Source organism: Equus quagga, chromosome 9, assembly GCF_021613505.1.
Source record: "Equus quagga isolate Etosha38 chromosome 9, UCLA_HA_Equagga_1.0, whole genome shotgun sequence".
Lineage (NCBI taxonomy): Eukaryota > Metazoa > Chordata > Mammalia > Perissodactyla > Equidae > Equus > Equus quagga.
In genome coordinates, this window is record NC_060275.1 from 68,096,638 (window position 1) to 68,118,067 (window position 21,430).

Below are 21,430 nucleotides of genomic sequence, written 5' to 3' on the forward strand. Positions count from 1 at the left end.
CCCTCCTCCCTGGTAGCACCTTCTCCATACCTCGGCTGACTCCCTCACCTGGCTCTAAATGCAGGCATACCTCTGGTGGAGCTCAGTTCAAAGCCTTTGCTCTCCACCTCCATGCTCCTCAAGTTCTCATCCCTTCCCCACCTGAATCCACCAAATGTTTCAGAGGATGTGGGTCCAAACACACTTAAACCCCTCCTGCCCCACGACAGGTCAAGCCTTGACATGGGAACCATCTCTTATCTATGCCAGGTTTTAATTTCAGGTAGACAACAAAGAACTTAGTATAAGTATGTCCTAACCATTGTAGAGCGCAAAGCACATTCACTGCCTATCTGAAATTCAAGCCTGACTGGGCACCAGTGTATTTACTTGCTAAATCCCGCAACCCTACTTTGGCCCCTCTCCTTCGTTCATGCTCACGTCCAGACACGTGCAGGATTGGCACCCTCACCTCATCTGGACCACGGTGTTCACAACATGCATTCCACCCTGCAGACCCTTACTTGCCCAGCAGGCACGGGGTGCAACTCCCAGATCACATCCAGACTTGCCTGGTGCATGTTCACCCTGGCCTGGTGGCCATAAGCCTTCCCTCCTCCTGTGGCCTGCTTCAGTCCATCTCATCCTTCATCTCCCGAAAGGCCTTCCCTGACTACCCCAACGAACAGAACCCCCACTTCACCCTGCTCTTTCCCCTCTCCCCATACTCACCCCCATCTCCTCCTCCCTCTCCTGACAGGGACAGTAAACATTACTATTACATAAACTATTTTATTTAAATAAATTCAGGGGCAGACCCTTTTCCCACACATACACATCGGCACATGCACGCACGCACACCCATGTCCTCCCTCCTTTTCTTCCCTCCATCCACGGCCACCTCAAACCCAGAGGTTCTCATTGTGACCACCCTACCTCAACCCTAGGACAGGGAGACTCTCTCCATGCCAAGGCCCATTCCTCCCCGAGTTGAACATAGCAGGACACAGGGAGAACATGAGCTCTCCCGCCCAGTGTCCAGCTCTCAGCCTTCCTGGGGTGAGATAAGAGGAAGGACTGGTTCTCCTGAAGCACCCAGATTCGGTGTGGCTTCCCCACCTTTCCCCACCACACAGCCTGGGAGAGCAGGTCCCTTCACCCCAGGCCAACCCCAGCTGACATCAGGGGAGGCTCAGCAGCCAACCTTGAGCATTCCCCAAGGGATCCTGGAGTAGGTACTGTGTGGTTTGGGGAAGGGCGAGGGAGAGCAGTTGAGCACCAAATTCCCTAACTCCACTCTGCAGGAGAGTGCTGAAATTCGTCTCAGCAACCTCTACCCACAATGAGTGAACCTAACTCTGCAGCAGGAATGGCAAGGGCTTCAGCCATCAGGACTTCATTACATCTCCATTCCCCAACATGGACCCTGTTAGAGACCCACTAGCACCTTGGCAATGTTAAGGGCTAAGCCCAGTTGGGAAAACGCCATGCAAATGGGAGTCTGTTTGAAGTTGGTAGTGTCCCCCGTCTGTTGATCCTGGAGTTGGGCTTCACCTTCCCTGATACTGGTACCCTTTAAGTCCTGCTCTGGGGCACACGTAACAAAGTGGCTTAGGTCATGAGGAAGCAGCACTGAAGGGACGGGCAGTGTCTTCCTGGAGGCAGAGAGTCCCACACTGCATCTTCCTGGTTATACACAGGCAGGCAAGGACAGAGAACTGGGGCACAGGGTTGCCAGGAGGGCTCTACAGTACCCCTAGGGCCCCCTTGGGAGATGGGGAGGTAGGAGAGGCACCTGTCCATTCACTCAAGCTGAGGGACCAAGAAGCCAGGACTCAGTCCAGCATCCACCTTCTTTGATGGGCCCCCCTGTGCCTTCTAGACCAAGTTCCCTGAGGGGAAATGCCAGACAAATGGAAGGAGAGAACCAGAAAGGACCGCAAAGGCTATCAGACTGTGAGAAGCTGGCAAGGGAAGGTGAGACGTGAGAGCCAGAGACAAGCCTTCTGAAGGAGTAAGGCAGACAGCTGTCACCTGCAAGGTGGGAGAGGACAACGGTGAAAAAGCCATGAGAGGCAGTATGTCTCAGACATAGCCAACGAGGGAATCAAGGACCCGAGGAGAGGGAGCTCAGAGCCTCCCTGGCCTTGGGCAGGCCAGTGGTAGTAACAGATGAACCAGCCACCCCAAACATGGGGCTACAGGCTAAAGTTGCGCTGGTGGTGGCCCTCACGGCCCCCACTGTCACTGCCCCAGTGCCCCCAACTCTGGGGACCCAGATCCATAACAGATGAACCAGCCACCCCAAGCACAGGACTACAGGCTAATGCTGCGCTGATGGCGGCCCCCACGGCCTCCACTGTCACTGGCCCAGCGCCCCCCGCTCTGGGGACCCAGCTCCTGGCCGTCCAGACTGGCGTGGTCCGAGAGGCCGCGCAGGTGCTCCACAGAGTCACACTTCTGCAGATCCGAGGCCACAGTGCGCAGGCTCAGCAGGCTCAGTGTGTCCGTGTCAGGGGCCGCGCCAGGCCCCAGGCTACTGCCCTCCTCCAGCCCCCCACCCTCAGCCCCCTCAATGATCCCACTGTCCCCATCCTCGCCGCCATCAGGCCCAGCCTCAGCCCCTACAGGGGAAGAGCGCCGCTGGCCCGGGGTATGAGGTGGCAGGCCCCGGCGCCGTGCATGAATCTGTTCGCTGATCTGCTCCAGGTTGCGCAGGGCGACTGAGTAGCGTGTCTTGGCCTGAGCCACCTGCTGCTCCAGCTCTGTCACCTTGGCCTTGTGTTCCTGTGGAGGGAGAGAGTGAGGTGAACCACTGGGCAACTCTCCATGGGCCTGGACCTGCTGAGTCCCATCAGCCCCACAAGGCACTCTGCGCTGGGGTCTCCTCTCCCAGGCCTTCGGCCTTGCTCACCACCCACCACAAACCTGCAATTCTTCTTCTCTTTCTATGGTCCTCCTCCAGGAATCCTGCCCTCCTCTTGACCTGGGCCCAACTGACCAGGACCTTCCTCTCAGGCCTTCATTCCCACCCACTGCTCCTCCTCTTCTCACTGTCCCCTTTCCCTGTCTGCCTGGTTTCTCTTCCCATTCTCCCTGGTTTCACCCAATTCTCACTTTTCTCTTGTTTACCCCCCTTTTAACTCGGTTCTCTGCCAGCACCCACCCCTGAACCCCACCCCCGACTCCTGCACGGTCACTCTGAATACATGCACCACCACCTGTCCTACCATGCTGCTCTGGCAGATGGCCCAGAGAGGGAGACCAGTGTCCTCTCTACCTGCCCCCACTTTCCACGCTTGCTGCCTGTTCACCCACTCTCCCCTTCTCCCACTCAGCTACCTCAAGGATTTGGCTGAATTGGGCCTTGAGCTCAAAGTAGGGGCGGCTCTTGCCAATGGCCCGCCGGAGGGTCTTCTGCAGGGCCTGGACCCGAGCCTCAGCCTGCTGGCACAGCCGCGTCACTCGCTGGTGTTCCCGCTCGCCACGAAGCCGCTCTTCCTCTGCCTCGTTCACCTGGCCCAGGTATGGTGGAGGATACACATCACTGAGCTGGAACCTGCCCCTGTTGTCTGCCCCAGGCTGCCACTCCCCACTGTCTACAGAGCCTGGAGAGGGCACTGAGCCCCTGAGATACAAAGGAGAATAGCGGATCCTTGCACCTGCCTATTATTACCTGTACCACTTGTCACTCAGCTTTGCTGCTGCAAGGAGAGGGTGCTGGGGCCTTTGGACCACTCATAAGCGTATGGGGAATGTCTGTCTGTGAGCACAGCTACCACAGCCATCACCCTCAGGAAGTCCTCAGTGCTGGGGCTGAGGGGATGGGAGGAGCTCCAGTATGGGGAGCCACAGCTCTGCACTGGGTTCTCCAAGTTTCTACGGCTGAACAGGGAGCAGCTAAGGGCTCCAGCCACTTCGTCCACCAGGAGTAGGGGGCCGATCTTGGGCATGCACACCAGAGCCCTGTCACACACGGCTTCAACAGCCCCTCCTCCAGTGTTGTGTTCTCTGTGTGAGCTCCAGAGTGGAAGTGAAGCAAGGCCATGGGCCTGGACTAAGGAGCACACAAAAAACCTCGAGACACAACAACTCCTCAGGAGCTGACACTTGCTGCTAGACTAGATGTGTCCCCTCACAATTCATTATGTTGCAATCCTAACCCTAATGTGATGTTATTGGATGTGGGCCTCTGAGAGGTGATAAGGTCATATGTGGGGAGCTCCCTGAATGGAATTAGTACCCTTATAAAAGAAGCCCTCGAGAGGTCCCATGCGACTTCTGCCATGTGAAGAAAATGGCCGGCCATCTAGGAACTAGGAATCGGGCCCCTAATCAGACATCAAATCTGCCTGCACCTTGATCTTGGAATTCCAAGCCTCCAAAACTGTGAGAAATAACCATTTGCTGTTTAAGCCACCCAGTCTGTTATTTTGATATAACAGCCTGAGTGGACTAAGACACTTGCCCTTTGTACGGTAAAGGTGGCAGACTGGAGCTGATGCCAAGGATCTTCCTGCTCCCTGGTCCCCTTTGAGTAGCTTGGAAATGATACACAAATTATACTTCAAAAATCAAGATACACTGGCAGTGCTCAAAAGCAAGGAAGGAATAACATTTGGAAAACAGAAGTGAGTCGTCACAGATAAACATAACAAAATGTTGAGTGTTGAATCCAGAGCATCCAGCAGGGGTGAACTGTTCGGTTAGTCCCACATCTGGAGGCAAAACCCAGAAAGACATTCTGAGTCAGAAGGAAATGTACATGGGAAGCACTGGAGGCCAAACAGGGCAGAGATCAAGGAACAGGTTTTGCCTGAAACATAATCAAAGCTGAGGGAAGAGTGGAAAGGAAGAAAGAGAGAGAGAGAAAGAGGAATGAGGAAGGTGATGAGATGAAGGGATAGGAAAGGAAATACTGGAACCAGCAAGGGGGACCTGCTGGCACTGCTGGGCTCACCTTGCACGTGGCGTGGTTGAGCATCTCCTGCCATGTGGGGTCCAGGCGGTTCTTGTCAGCCATGACGCCCTGCTCAGCCACAAACACCATCTCCCGGGCAGCATTGTGCATGCTCACGGCCCGCTCATATCGCAGTGCTGCCTTCTGAGTCTCCTGCTGCGCCTGAGGGGAGAGGGCCATCAGGACATGGTGCCCCAAGGTACACCTGGCCACCCATGGAGGCCCACCCTGGGCAAGGACAAGAGAAGGAAAAGGCCTGTTGCAATGTCGGCCTTACTTCCCAAACTAAGCTATGGATAAAATGCCAAGGAAGAACAGAACTTTTTTTAGAAATTCTAGAAAGAATAGAATCTTTACAGAATTCTCTATAAAGAATATTTTTTAAGGATATGGCCTAAGAGGAAAAATAAACGTAGACATAAAGGTTGAAAAGAATGATACTACCAGTGGAGGATGAGTGTGTAAAATGCAGCACTCTCAAAGGCCACTGGCCTCTTGCCCTAGAGAGAACAAAGACAAACCCGCACGACTTTAGTTGAAAGGTGGTTAGTAACATGGACTGAGTCATACAGAAAGTACACCCCTGAAACCATCAACTCCAGCCCAGCAGGTAAGCTGAAGGAAATAATCAGATAACTGCTCAGAGATAGTCATCACAGCTATGCTTATCCAACAAAAAACTGGAAACAAAACTAAGTTTTCAGTTACAGAGAACTGGTTAAATGAATAATAGTACAGTTAATATATGGAAATATTATGCAGCCTTTAAAAGTGATAGCATGGATGTTTATTAATAAGGAAGCATCTCATAATATAAGTAAAATAAAGAAATAAAAATAGCATGCATTGGTGAGTGATGTCAGCAACATGACAGTGGGAGATGCTCCCTTTGTTTCTCCCCTTCAGTCTACAGCTAGTAAAACACCCATAACTCAGTGAAGAGTCCTCTGCCTAACAGACCAGGATGCATCTGAAGGTGGATGGATTGGAACACACACAGGCAGCAGAACCAGGGGAGCAGCAGAGGCAGTGCCCACAATCCTGGATCCCTCAGCCACGGCAGCTAACCCCACAGCCCCACGGAAGCCAGTAGCAGCAGGAGAGGTGATACAAATGACTCCACAGGCCACAGTTGTGCCCATAGCCACAGGGAACCAGGCAGGAGCAGCAGTGGGGCCTGCAATCCCGGTTCCTCCAGCCAAGGCAGTGCCTGAGAATCCAGCCCCACCCTCTTTCCTTGCAGCAGCTGCGACCGCTCACCTGTCAACCCTGGACACAGCAGAGGGGCCTGTGACTCCAGCTCCCCCAAACTCTCCTACTCCCCCTGCCACAGCAGCAGTCCCCACAAGCGAGGAAACCCCAGATGCAGCAGAAACGCTCATCATGCCAGTGCACCCAGCAGCAACACTAGTGAGCACAGTAACACTGGCAGCAGCAAGGCACCAGCAACTTTAGAGGTGCAAGCAGTGATGAGGAGGGCACCAGTGACACTTCTGGCAGAGGACGTGGAGGGTGGAAAGTGCCAATCCTCAAACATAGTCAGAGGCAGCTCAGGTAAGAAAGACCAAAAGTTTGGTCTATAGCTCCACCTACTAAAGAACAAAAGAAAAACCTCTAATTAAAAACCTGTTGAACTGTTAGACTCAAAGTAAACAAAGCTTTACCTAAAGAAGAAAGGTGTTCATCACTTTAAATAAACTGTCAGAGGAACAACTCAGGAAGCACGATGAGAAACCACAGTAACACGTTATTATGAAAAGAAAATGACAATTCTCCAGAAATCAAACTGAAAGTCACAGAAGACTGTGGTCTGATAGAGAATTCAAAACAGGTGTCATGAAGAAACTCCGTAAGCTACAAGAAAACTCAGAAAGGCAGTTCAGGGAGCTCAGAAATACAATTAATCATCAGAAGGAATACTTTACCAAAGAGACTGAAACTCTAAAGAGAACCAAACAGAAATTCTGGAGCTGAAGAACTGAATAAGCGAGATGAAGAAGGCATTAGAAAGCACTGGAAATAGAGCAGACCATATGGAAGAGAGAATTAGTGAGCTTGAAGATAGAAACCTAGAAATGATGCAGGTACAAGAGGAGAGAGAACCAAGACTTTTTTAAAGTGCAGAAACTCAGCAAGAACTATCTGACTCCATTAGAAAAGGTGACAAAAGGATAATAGGCATCCCAGAAGGAGAAGAGAGCAGAGAGCTTATTTAAAGAAATAACAGCTGAGAACTTTCCCAAACCTGGGGAAGGAACTGGATACACAAGTCCATGAATCTAACAGAACATCTAATTATCTCAACACAAAAAGACCTTCTCCAAGACTTGCTATATAAAAATCAACAATAAAGAGAATTTTAAAGGCAGACGGGAAAAAAACCCAGTAATCCCATTAAGCTATCAGCATATTTCTCAGGAAAAACTCTACAGGCCAGGAGAGAGTAGAATGATAGACTCAAAACACTGAAAGAGAAACAAAGCCTTTCCAGATAAACCAATCTGAGAGAGCTCATCATCACTAGACCTGCCTTACAAGAAATGCTGAAAGGAGCTCTTTAAATGAAATGAAAAGGCAAGGGGGTACAGAAAACTTCAAGTAAGGTGATAAGCAGACAATCAGAAAATTTCAATTCTCTATCAGAACAGGCTGTTAAGCACTTAATTATAGCACAAAGGGGGAAAAAACATTAAAAATAACTATAGCTACATCAATCTGATAACATATTCAAGACATAAAGAGGTATAATTTGTGACAACAAAAACATAAAAAGGAAAGAGGAAAAGGATGGAATCTCTACAGGCAAATGAAGAAAAGACGCTATCAGCAGAAAAAGAATATTATGCCTTGAGACATTTTATACAAACTTCACAATAACCACAAAACAATAATCTAGAGCAGAGATACTAAACATGAAAAAAGAAGAAACTGAGAAACACATCATAGAAAACCACCAAACTAAAAGGGCAGACAGAAACACAAGGAAAAGAGAAAACAGACATAAACCAAGCACAAAAAAAAGATAAAATGGCAGAATTAAGCCCTCATATATCAATAATCACCCTAAATGTAAATGGATTGAATTTGCCAATCAAAAGACACAGAGTAGCCAGATGGGTGAAAAAACAAGAGCCAACTATGTGTTGCCTACGAGAGAGACAGCTCTAAAGAGAAACATAAGCTCAAAGTGAAGGGTCGGAAGATGATGTGCAAACCAAATGGCAGCCAAAGGAAAGTTGGTGTAGCCATACTCATATTAGACAGAATAGACTTCAAGCCAAAAATGGTAACAAGAGACAAAGATGGACATTACATAATGATAAAGAGGACAACGCATTAGGAAGACATAACATTTATTAATATACATGTGCCTAACATGGAAGCACCAAAATATTTAAAGCAACTGTTAACAGGCCTAAAGGGAGAAACTGACAGCAGCATAATAATAGTAGAGGACTTGAACACCGCACTAACATCAACGGGCAGGTCATTCAGACAGAAAGGCAACCAGGAAACACCAGCCTAAAATGAAACATTAGACCAGATGGACTTAATAGATAGATACAGAACATTCCATCAAAAAGCAGCAGAATACACATTGTTCCCAAGTATACATGGAACATTTTCAAAGACAGACCATATACTGGGACAAAAAACAAGTCTCAATAAATTTAAGAAAGTTGAAATCATAGCAAGCATTTTTTCTGACCACACGGTATGAAAGCAGAAGTAAACTACAAGAAGAAAGCTGGAAAAATCACAAATATGTGAAGACTAAGCAACATGCTACTGAACAATTACTGGATCTATGAAGAAATCAAAAGAGATATCAAAAAACACCTGAAGGCAAATGGAAATGAAAATACAACATACCAAAATCTATGGGATGCAGCAAAAGTAGTACTAAGTGGGAAGTTTATAGTAATACAGGCCTACCTCAAGAAACAAGAAAAACCTCAAACAATCTAACCTTACACCTAAAGGAACTAGAAAAAGAAGAACAAAGCCCAAAGTTAGTAAAAGGCAGGAAATATAAAAATCAGAGCAGAAAGAAGTGAAATAGAGACTTAAAAAAACAACATAAAAGATTAATGAAAGAGATGGTTCTTTGAAACAATAAACAAAATTGACAAACCATTAGCTAAACTAAGAAAAAAAGAGAGAAAGCTCAAATAAATAAAATCAGAAACAAAAGAGAAGTTACAACACATACCACAGAAATACAAAGCATTATAAGAGACTCCTACGAACAGCTATACACCAACAAATTGGACAATTGAGAATAGAAAAACTCTTAGAATCACACAAGCTTCCAAAACTAAATCACGAAGAAATAGAAAATATGAATAGACAGATCACTAATAAAGAGATCGAAACAATGATTACCATTTCAAAAACCTCCCACAAAACAAAAGTCCAGGACCACGCGGCCTCACTGGTGAATTCTACCAAACATTCAAAGATTTAAAACCTATCCTTCTGAAACTCTTCCAAAAAAAACTGAAGAGGAGGGAATGCATCCTAACTCATTTTATGAGGCCAACATCACCCTGATACCATAACCAGACAAGGACAACACAAAAAGGAAAATTATAGGCCAATATCTCTCATGAACATAGATGCAAAAATCCTCAACAAACTATTAGCAAACCAAATACAACCATACCTTAAAAAGATCATACAACAATGATCAAGAGGGATTTACTCCAGGGATGCAAAAATGGTTCAACATCCATAAATCAATCAACGTGATACACTACATTAACAAAATGAAGACTCAAAATCATATAATCATCTCGATAAATGCATAAAAAACATCTGACAAGATTCAACATCCATTTATGATAAAAACTCAATAAAAAGGGGATAGAAGAAAACTACCTCAATGTAATACAGGCCATATATGACAAACCCACAGCTAACATTATACTCAATGGTGAAAAATTGAAAGCTATCCCTCTAAGGTTAGGAACAAGACAAGGATGTCCACTCTTACCACTGATTCAACATAGTATTGGGAGTCCTAGCCAGAGCAATTATGCAGGAAAAAGAAACAAAAGGGATCCAAATTGGAAAGGAATAAGTAAAACTGTTACTATTCACAGGTGACATACATACAGAAAACCCTAAAGACTCAACTAAAAAGCTATTAGAAATAATAAACAAGTACGGTAAAGTTGCAGGTACAAAAATCAATCTATAGGGGCTGGCCCAGTGGCACAGCAAAGTTTGCATGTTCCACTTCTTGGTGACCCGGGGTTCGCCAGTTTGGATCCCCGGTGTGGACATGGCACTGCTTGGCAAGCCAGGCTGTGGTAGGCGTCCCATGTATAAAGGAGAGGAAGATGGGCATGGATGTTAGCTCAGGGCCAGTCTTCCTCAGCAAAAAGAGGAAGATTAGCAGTAGTTAGCTCAGAGCTAATCTTCCTCAAAAAAAAAAGAAAAATCAATATACAAAACCTATTGCATTTCTACACACTAACAACAAACTAGCAGAAAGAGAAATTAAGGAAACAATCCTATTTACAATCGTAACAAAAAGAAAAAAATACCTAGGAATAAATTTAACCACGGAGTTGAAAGACCTGTACACTGAAAACTATATGATAGCATTGAAAGAAACTGAAGATGACACAAAGAAATGGAAAGATATTCCATACTCACGGATGGGAAGAAGTCACTATTACCTAAAGCAATCAAAAACTCAATGCAGGGGCTGGCCCAGTGGTGTAGTAGTTAAGTTCGTGCACTCTGCTTTGGTGGCCCGGAGGTCGCTGGTTAGGATCCCGGGTGCGGACCTGGCACTGTTTATCAAGCCACTATGTGGCAAGTGTCCCACATATAAAATAGAGGAGGATGGGCACAGATGTTAGCTCACGGCCAATCTTCCTGAGCAAAAAGAGGAGGATTGGCAGTGGATGCTAGCTCAGGGCCAATCTTCCTCAAAAAATAAATAAATAAATAAAATCAATGCAATCCCCATCAAAATCCCAATGACATTTCTCACAAAATAGGACAAAAAAATCCTATAATTTATATGGAACCACAAAAGATCCTGAATATTCAGAGCAATCCTGAGAAAAAAGAACAAAGCTAGAGGAATCACACTGATTTCAAATTATACTACAAAGCTATAGTAATCAAAAGAGCACGGTATTGGCAGAAAGACACACAGATCAATGGAATACAATTGAGAGCCCAGAAATAAACCCATACATATACAGACAACTAATTTATGATGAAGGAGCCAAGAACATACAATGGAAATGAAAGTCTCTTCAACGAATGCTGCTGGGAAAACTGAACAGCCACATGCAAAAAAAATGAAACTAGACCGCTATCTTACACCATACACAAAAATTAACTCAAAATGGATTAAAGCTTGAATGTAAGACCTGAAACCATAAAACTCCCAGAAGAAAACATAGGCAGTACACTCTCTGATATCGGTCTTAACAGTATCTTTTTGGATATGTCTCCTCAGGCAAGGGAAACAAAAGAAAAAATAAACAAATGGGACTACATCAAACTAAAAAGCTTCTGTAGAGCAAGGGAAACTATCAACAAAACAAGACGACAACTTACCAAATGGCAGAAGATACTTGCAAATCATATATCCAATCAGGGGTTAATACTCAAAATACATAAAGAACTCATACAACTCAACAAAAAAAAACCCAATTAAAAAATAGGCAGAGGATCTGAACAGACATTTTCCAAAGAAGACATACAGACACATGGCCAACAGGCACAGGAAAAGGCGTTCAACATCACTAATTATTAGGGAAATGTAAATCAAAATTACAATGAGATATCTCACCTCACACCCATTAGAATGTTATTATCAAAAAAACAAGAAATAACAAGTTTTGGAGAGGATGTGAAGAAAAGGGAACCCTCATACACTCTAGGTGGGAATGTAAATTGGTGCAGCCACCACGAAAAACAGTATGAAGATTCCTTTAAAAATTAAGAATATAACTACCATATGATCCAGCTATTCCACTTCTGGGTGTTTATCCAGAGAACATGACAATACTGATTTAAAAAGAGATACGCACCCCTATGTCCACTGCAGCACTATTTACAATAGCCAAGATACAAAAACAACCTAAGTGCCCATCAATGGATGAATGGATAAAGAAGATGTAGTTTATGCACACAATGGAATCCTACGCCACCATAAAAAAAAGATGAAATCTTGCCATTTGCAACAGAGATGGACCTTGAGGATATTGTGCTAAGTGAAAATTAGCATAATAAATTAGAGAATAACAAATACTATATGATTTCACTCCTATGTGGAATATTAAAACAAGCAAAATAAATCAACAAACAAAACAAAATGAAAACAAACACATAGAAACGGAGAACATGTTGCTGGTTACCAGAGGGAAAGGAGTGTGGGAGGACGGCAAAATGGGTAAGGGAGTCAATTGTATGGTGAGGGATGGAAACTAGATTTTGGTGGTGAGCAGTGTGGTGTTCACACAAGTCGAATTATAATGTTGTACACACGAAACTTACATAATGTTATAAACCAACGTTAGCTCAAAAAAAAATTAGCACATTGTGTAATCTTATTTAGGCAGGATATATACCAATTCTTTTTAAAAGGATTTTCTATGCTGTATTAATCACATTTTTTATCTTCTGTATCTTATGATGCTTTGACATCCTGGGAGCCTTGCTGGTCCTCCCAGAACTAGTTAACTCCTAGATAGTAAACTCTGTGAGCACACCTTTCATATGCAAACCAACATATCGAAAGCCCACCACCTCCTTTATGCAACTCTCATACACCAAGCCAATACTGTCCCTGGCCCTAAATCACACCAGGGCCAGGCACCAGAAACTAGAGACCACTCCTATAGCCCAGAGCCCACCACAGTTATTTAAACCATCCAATCCTAAGCTTGCTCAAAGTTGCCTACCCTGCCCTTACCCATTCCTTCCCACAAAAACAATAAAGGCTCTGGGCCAAGCTTTCCCTTTGGGCCTTCTGCCTCTGGACCAACCCAGATTCTTCCCCACGTGTCCCCTTCCTCTTGGGAACTGCTAGTTCCCAATAAACTCTTCTTTCAAGGCAGTTTTCTGTGTCTGTCATCTTACCACATTTGACTAAAACAAATCTCAGGTACAAAAATCACGAAACATGAGCATGGTAGGATTTGGGGTGATTCTGGTCTTCTCTTATATCTTGTTTTACAGTTACAGTTACAATTAGTCTTCCAACAGTGAATGCACATTATTTGTGTAAAGAAAAAAAAAAGGGAGGGAGAGGGGTAAAGGAGTGGAGGGGTAAGCAAAGAAAAGAGACATGAACCAAAGGTAAGAGAAGAAAGAGAGAAAAGAAATGAGAAAAGGTCTTGTGTCTCCCACTCTATACAGAGATAGAAGAATCCAGGGCCTGGCTCAGCACGCAGCCCTTCCAGAACGTGGGTCAGCTGGCTGTACCTCCTTAGCCAGCCGTCGAGCCTCATAGTAGGGCCGGGCCTTCTCAATGCAGCTCCCCAAGTGGGAGCCCTGTGTATTCAGCTTCCTCGCCGACTCCTGTAGGATCCTCCGATAGGTGGTCCTGGCCTCCTGGCAAAGGAATAGACACAGGCAGAGGAAAGGTATGCATGGGTCCCAGCCCCTCTTGTTTCTCACACACGCCCCTTCCCCTGCCACTGTACTGAACGGGGAGGGAAACAGACAGAGACACCCCTAGGACCAGCCCAAGGGTGTGAGGAAAAGGAGAAACTCACATCCAGCTGCAGCTCCACCTGATTGATCTCCTCGCTGGCCTGGTTCAGATGTTCCAGCTCCTCCTACCACACAGATGGGCAGAGAGTTAAGAGAAGTGGAAGCCTCATGTGAACCAGGTGGGGTGGGAGCACAGGGCACAGAGGGAAAGCCCACCAAACCAGGGAAGGGAAGAAATGGAGGAGAAGGGCACTGTCGAATGCCTCCTTGTCAGAGACCTAATATATAGTCTCCTGTAATGCTCACAATTCCACCTCTGTAGCAGGTAGTAAAAGCCCCATTTTGAAGATGAAGAAATCGAGGTTGAGAGAATGGAACACTTGTATGCACAGAGAGAAGTGGCAGCAAGCCTGAGTCTCTCCATCAGACTATACCACCTCCTCCTCACACTCCAGCCAGGAGGAATTTCCTTGGAGCTAACAGTCTCTGTCCCAGAGAGAGGATGACCCCCTGGACCATTCACTCAGCACATACTTACTGCATACTTATCATAGCTCAGCACCATGAAACCTGAGAATTTAGAACACAGAGAGGTGGCAGCTCACGGCCCAGTAAGTAAGCAACAGGCCCTCGGTTGTGTGAGGAGCCATGTGATAGGTGGTTGTGGTGGAGGTGGCAGGATCACTCATCTGGGCATGGGAAGGCCAGGGCACTTTGCTCCCAGGCAGAGCTTTGATGGATGCACAGAAAAGCATCAGTGACAGGGAGGTGGCCGGGAATCAAAAGAAAGGCAGGTGCCTGGGGCAAACAAGGTGTCAGGTGAGAAGCCAGCAAGGCTAAGGTACAGGGGAAGGGATACCAGGGCTTTTCCCAATGGCAGGGGGAGCCCCTCAGAGGCTGGCGCCAACTGGTCTATAGTTTAGGAAGGTTGATCTAAGTAACGCAGGGAAAGCTTAAAGGGACCAGAGAGAGAAAGTGGAGGCTGTCTGCAGTTTCCAGGAGGGAGAGGAGAGGGCAGATCCCAGGGAAATGCAGATGCAGAATCACGAAGGCTTTGTGGACAATTCAGGTCAAGATTAGGGAAGAGTGCATAGTTCAAGAGGCCTCTAGGTCTGCTAGGACAGTGGAGTGAAAGCGACCCCAAGTACTCACATAGTAAATACTGTGGGAGGGACAGCCTCAGGGAGAAGTCACCAGACAAGCTGGCTTGAGCACCTCATTGGCCCCAGGGCTGAAAAAAGAAGCAACGGAACCAGCGGGCCTTTCAGTGACATGGCAGAGAGCGGGGAGGCATGCTGCCCTTGAGTATCCTCTCCTACCCTTTCTCGGTCAAGTTCCCAGAGCCCAGCGAGCCAATGACACTTCTGAGCAGGAGCAATACCTGCAGAAATGCCCAGTGCTTAGCTATGGGATCCTCTTCCACAAGCCCTGTAGACCCTGGAAAGGCCAGCAGGACCCAGCATGCTGGGCGTGGCCCAGGAACAACGTGCACTTGGCAGTGAGTGATGTTGCCATCACTGGCTCCTGCGCACCTCATTTGGCCCTTCCAACAACCCAGTGTATGATCCCCTTTCAGTCCTTTTATTTCTATACCCCTTCTCAAGCCCCAAAAGATTTGCCCAGCAAGTAAGAATCCAGAAAACCAAGTTTGCCCTAATTACAGTAAAAGGAAAAACACAAAAGAAGAAATATATAACAGAACCAGGCACAAGGACATGAAAAAATGCACACCTACAACAATGTAGACTCTGCCTCAAAGAGGGCCACAAACTGGCCTCTAAACTTTCCAGAAGAGAGCTGTCCAACAGAAATACAATGTAAACCTTACACGCAATTTTTAATTTTCTAGTAGACACATTTTTAAAAGGCAAAACCAAACAGATGAAACTGTAACAATATATTTCATCCAAATGTGCTGGCTATCCAAGTGTATCATACCAAAATGGCCAGCAGCATGTGGCTCCTGTACTGGACAGTGCAGGTCTAGGAGTTGGCGCACATGGGCAAGCTGATTACTTACACAACCCAGTGTCCATAAGATGACGACAAACCACTCTGGAACCACAGGCAGCCAACATGGCTCAGAAGACCCCAGAAGACTCCACCTGACAACACAGAGCTAGCTCTAAGCTTCACAGTGCCTTCCTAACAAGGACATCATCTGCAGCTGATGGAATCACCCCAAAGGGCCCTCAGAAAAGGCAACTCCTGTCAGGATTAGAGGCAACCTCTCCCCCTCTGGGCCCAGCTTCCTGTGGCTTGACTTGGATTACTGTGGGTTTCAGACTAGGAAAGGAGGTGACAGTCCTTTCAGCAGCTTCTGCAGGAATATTTCTTGCTCAGCTAATTCACATTTGATAAACAAGAAGCAATGAGGTGGGCAATCGGGGATAGAGCTGGGACTGGATCCAGGACCTGACCTTTGATCTGGCTTTCCTGCTACTGTGACCTCTGTGTGACGTCACCAAGAAGACAGGAGTACCATAACCTAGGAAAACCACAGCACTGGAAGGAAAAGAACAGGCCTCAGGAGGGCAATAAACATTGATTCTGGAGGAGAAGAGAAGGAGGTGGGTAAACGCCACCCTGCAACGTTCCTGTGGGCAAATCAAGGTCCAAGACTGGATTCCACTCAGTTTCATGGCCTACAGTGCTCCCAGCCCCTGACAAGATCATGAGGAATGAATGGCTCTACATAAGTTATCCCTACTGGAAAAAGGACATGAAGGACTCCGGCATTGGAAAGGGTGGGAATGGACATGTCTTTCTACATGGGACTCCATGTGCATGTGCGAGCACCTCCAGCAATTAAAAAGCCTTCTGTTGATGAAATCTGCCCCTCAGTCACAAAGCTCTTTCTAACAGGACAAAGAAACTGGGGAGCAGAGCATGCTGGAGGGCAAGGTGGGCAAAGGGGTTAAGGGATAGACAGGCGGGGGCAGACCTAGAGCAAGGCTGTGGGGAAGCTGACAATCACCCATGGCTGTTTTGGGCATTTGGCGACACATTTCATTTGGCCTGCTCCACCAGGGACTCCTGGCACCTGGCTGAAATGGAATTCGAAGAGGATGAAGTCTGAGTCAGAGCACATCATCCATCAGAGAGCCAGCAGCTAGCAGGGCGGGCGACCTTCTCAGAGCATACCCGGCTCATTCCCAGGATGCCAGGCCACTGAGTTAAAGGCATGGGTACTCAGGCTACAGATGCTCCTGCCTATCTTGTGCAAGCCATTAAAACACTCAAGCCCAAGGTCAGTTGGCGGGGCCAGGGTGATGCACAGCCCAAGAAATCAGAAATACAGGAAATATGACTGTCCTGTGAGAGCTAAACCAACACTTCAGATGAGGTTGCAAAGTCACTCTGCAGAGTCTCGAGGAGGAACAGGTGATGAAAGAATGCACCCACCACAAGGGAGGGGATGAGAAAGTCACAGAGAAAGAGACCCAGGCCCATCGTACCATCATCCTCCTTCACTCCTTCCCTCCGCTGGGACCCTCTCTCTTTCAGAAAGCCGAGGACTAGCCTGGAGACCTCAAAGACCTACACTGAGGTCAAGACATGGAGACACAGAGAGTGGCCTTCCCTGGGGAATAGCACACTCCAGGTAGGCCTGGAGCTGGCCTCCAGCTAGCTTCCCTGCAAGTTCCAAAGGGATCCCACCAGAAAATGGGGACAGAGCTGCATGTCTGCCAAGAAACCCCTTTCCCAATGTCAGAAAGAACCTCGCCCTAAGGGCAATCATCTCTGGGAGTTCCAGAAAATACCTGAACAGGGTCTAGACTGCATGTTGGAACCCGCTTCTCGCCCCACCCAGACCAGGAGAATTCAGATGTCTGGGCATGGCTCAGGAACAGGTATTTTTAAAGCTCCCTGGTGGGCACTGATGGATCTGTGGGTGGAGACCCACTGAATGCACTGAGAATCCAGAAAAATAAACACCCATTTAAAGCTCTGAAATGTATCATCAGGATAACGTGGTCTTGTGCACTGCCAACACTAAAAGGGACCTCAAAAGACACAACCCCCAATCTTCTTCTCATCCACAAGAGCCCAAACCCAGACAGGTTGAATGCTGCTGGCCTCCTCCATGAAGGGTGCCCCTCACACCAGGCTGCCTCTCCCACAGGGCAAGAAGACACTGCATCCCTGCCGAGGCCGGAGCACCTGTCCAGCCATGAGTGCACCGTCAGTGAGGGAGGCCTCTACAACAAGCATTCTTCCCTACGCAGCCCACGTTCCACAACAGACCTCACAGTCTGGCAAGAGAGATTAGCGGCTGCCTGCCCCTCTTGCTCCAGTAACACTGCAAGCCCACTGGAGGCAAGGTGAATCTTACGCCTGCTCAGTATTCTCCACTTCTCACAGAGCTCCTCTAACAGAACTGTCTGGGATGACACAAATGTTCTATTTCTGCACTGCCAACAGCACCTGGGGAACTGTATCTTTAATTTTTATTTAACTTTAATTGACTTTATTTAAGCAGCCACACACAGCTAGTGGCTACTTTATTACACAGCAGAGCATGAGACTGACTCTCCAAACTACTGTCTCTCCTATGTGGGTACTGGAAAAATACACAGGAGCCGGAGAAACTAAGCAAAGAAACCACAGAGGGTTCTCTTCTGGAGCAGGGCAAAGAATGCTGCAGGGAGGTATACAAAGGGCATCACACAGCCCTCTTCCCCGAGGAACAGACAGGGATCTCATTCCCAAAGCACCACCTACAAACTTTCACCAAGAGACAAGCAAAGGAGTTTGTGAAAGGAAAGAATAGTAGCACTATGTCAGAGCAGAGCAGGAAGGAGTTGCGCAAATCAGCTAGAACAACCTCTCACTTTACAGATGAAGAAACTGAGGCTCGGAGAGGTTATGTAACTTGCATGAAAAATCACAAATCACAGGGCTGGAAGTTACTTGAATCTCAGCCCAAAGCTTTTCTCACTACAACTTGTTTCCTTAGTGGAGGACAAATCTGTGGAACTAGCAGGAAAAACTGAGCTGTTTTCAATGCAATACCCATAACACACAGCAGAAATAAATTACTGACTCATGCCAGTAAATGAATGGCTTAACACTGCTCCACTTAAGCATAGACACAGTTCCCCCACACATGTCCTGGGAACCTCCACCAAGAGGGCAGGAAGGATGCTAGGACCAGCTCTGATTTCTTCTTGACTCACTGAAGTATCTAATAAAGGTTTGTTGACAGAGAAGCCCAGGAATGCAAGCCCCAGGATGCTCTTGCTCGCCTAGAGAGGTATGAGTCACCTCTACATCAGAACCTCGGAGATGCCACCAGACCAAACTGCAGACTCAGGCCCCAAACACACGGGAGCATCCTGGCCCTCACCTGCCCAAGCAGCTTCCCCAGGGAGCCCTTCTCTGCTGCTGCCCGGAAACACTCAATCCAGCCTCAACTGGCCACAAATCTCCTCCGCTTGGTGCCTGTCCTCCTCACCCACTGCTCCAACGTCTCCCTCACACAGATGTGCCCTCCTACCAACTAGCCTGTAAACGCTCCCAGGCGATAAATCAGCTCTTCCATTCATGTGATGGGTCTAGCATCCTCAGAGCTAGGAACGTGTGTTATTAAGGACTGACCATGACTGATAAAACCCTCTGAACCCATCAAATTTCCTTCTAAGCCTGAACCTGATGCCAACTTTATAAGACGTGAAAGGTCTCACCCTTTATAGATGTGAACATCCCTGGGCGGCACTAATGAAAAGGTGAGAGAGGTGAAAAGATTCAAAACTGCCTCCCAATCTCCAAGTCACCCCCTCTCACATCCTACTCACTGCATATCTCTGAGCCAACAGCCTCTTTGCTTATTTGAAAAGAACAACAGTTCTACCCTCCACTGACCTAAAGTGTGCCTCCTGCATCTGCTGCCAATTTGTCACTTCACTTTTTCGGTGAAGCCTTCAGCAACACTCCGCAGGCACTCAGGCCTAGCCTTTCTCTGCACACTCATCACACACAACTCTTTTAGCACTTGTCACACTATATTGCAATGAGTTGTTGACAAACTTGTTTTCCTTCCCTGCCCCAGTATCCTTAGGAGAGAGTCAAGTCTAATCCTTCATTTATCTGGCAGCTCTTCAGGAAAGCTGGAATCTGGGCTCCCTGTCTCTCCCCTATTCAGTCTTTTCACCTGTATTCTAGGATCCAGTTCTTCCTCCTCTCTTGGGGACGATTTGGCCTCAGTGCTGTTACTTCCATCTCCTCTGGGCTCCTCTGCGACTGGGCTCCTCGGGACTTCATCCTCTACAACCTCAGGTCGAAGCTCCCCCTGCGGGGTTTCTCGTCCCCCTGGAACCTGCCTGAGTTCAGCCATGCTGACAGGGAGAGGGCACAGCCCTATGCACACGAGAGGACCAACATGCTGGAACCAGAGCCCCAGCTTACGGCTTCCTGGGCTCTGGGTGGCAGGAAGAAGAGATTCTCTTCTCAAAGGGTGGAAAAGGGGCGCAGGAAGAACCTCACACTTGAATACCGGTTAGAGGGCGATATTCAAGTCGTCACTGAGGTTCCTAGAACTGTAGCCTTGAATGTGCAAAAGTTCTTCCCTCCCCGTCCCAGGGAGTCCACCAGGAGAGATCTGGAGCAACAGCTCCGAGGTAGGGGGCAAAGGGGGTTTGGATCCTGGGCCGAGGCCTGCGAGGAGGAGCACCATTCGGGAGAGTGGAGGCAGATGCCTCCAGGCTGTGGTGGCAGCTGGAGAGAAAAGGCTGGACCCAAACAGAGGCTGCGGGAGCTGCAGGGGAAACAAAGGCCAAGTACACGGTCAGCATCAGAACATCGGCTACCAGCCCCTTCCAACCCCTCAGCCTCCCAAGGACTCCATTCTCGCCCTCCCACACCGCCATATTCCGACCAGCCCCCACCCAACTTCTTTCCTCAGCCCCGAAAGACTTGAGCTCTTAACTCTTCCCGCGTTCCAGCTCCTCTCGCCCCAGCCCCTCCCCCACTGGCAGCTTCCAGACTTCCCTCCTTGCTCTCACCCTCCCCTCCACGCCAGCTTCTCTTCTGCCCTCCCCACTCCACCCTCGCCCGGCTTTGCAATTCACCTTGTAACCCCCAGCCCCGCCCCACCTCCTCGTCTCTCTCCAACTCCGCGGACAATCCGAGCCACCCGTGTCCAACCCCACACTCTTCCTCAATCCCTAGGGCCCTGCCCCCAGACCTCCTACACAGCCGGGAACAAAGGCCCCCCTTCACAGCCTTACCTCAGTTTACCTTTCCGTCTGCGGAGCTCCTCCACCGCAAACAATCTTCCCCCTCCCTCCCCGCAGCAACCCCGTCCAACCAAATACGACCGGACCGAGAGGAAGCGGAAATACATCATCCAGCAACAACACCCTCCTGCCGTCTCGCCCCTCCCTCCCGGCCCAGCCACGTATGGATTCCTCAACACTCGCCCCGGCCCAGCCTTCGGTTTCCGTACAAAATGGTGCCCCACGACGCTCAGGCTCCCTATCTGTTGCCTCCAGCCCATCCTCCACCACAGCTGAATGAGCGTGTTATGCTGAGGAAAACTAGGGTGGGTGATGGAAGTCGAGAGTCCCTGGTGGTAGGAAAGTGCTAGAAATGAAACGGAGATTGGACCATATCCTTAGAGCGCTGCCATCTTGCTTTACGGCACTGCAGCTCTGCGGCTCTGGCTTCACTTCCGGCCTCGCCCGGCAAGACAGAAGCGGCGGCGGAAGTGAGTTTGTGGGCTTCTGGATGTGGCGTTCCTGCTGCCCGAGCCCGGGGACAAGTGGACTCTGTTTGGGGGACGCAAGGTCGTTTTTCCAGCAG

At 48.0% G+C, this 21,430-nt stretch overlaps 1 protein-coding gene across 1 annotated transcript; it reads right to left on the reverse strand.

Moving 5' to 3' along the window:
* Positions 1-755: 755 nt before the first annotated feature.
* SH3BP5L (SH3 binding domain protein 5 like) lies at positions 756-20,985 on the reverse strand. Its single transcript, XM_046671930.1, has 7 exons — positions 20,857-20,985; positions 19,782-20,384; positions 13,690-13,752; positions 13,397-13,525; positions 4,940-5,101; positions 3,322-3,495; positions 756-2,766 (listed from the first exon to the last, which is right to left on the reverse strand). Exons 2-7 carry the CDS (start codon positions 19,962-19,964, stop codon positions 2,296-2,298), a joined length of 1,182 nt encoding a protein of 393 aa, XP_046527886.1. The 5' UTR covers positions 19,965-20,384; positions 20,857-20,985; the 3' UTR covers positions 756-2,295.
* Between the last annotated feature and the right edge of the window lie 445 nt (positions 20,986-21,430).

Coding starts and splice junctions, on each gene's coding strand:
- SH3BP5L (XM_046671930.1), bottom strand. CDS start 19,964: ATGGCTGAACTCAGGCAGGTTCCAGGGGGACGAGAAACCCCGCAGGGG. Junction 5,102..13,396: donor CTCGACGGCTGGCTAAGGAG/GTACAGCCAGCT, acceptor CTCTCCCCTCAG/GCGCAGCAGGAGACTCAGAA. Junction 3,496..4,939: donor TCAACCACGCCACGTGCAAG/GTGAGCCCAGCA, acceptor TACCTGGGCCAG/GTGAACGAGGCAGAGGAAGA.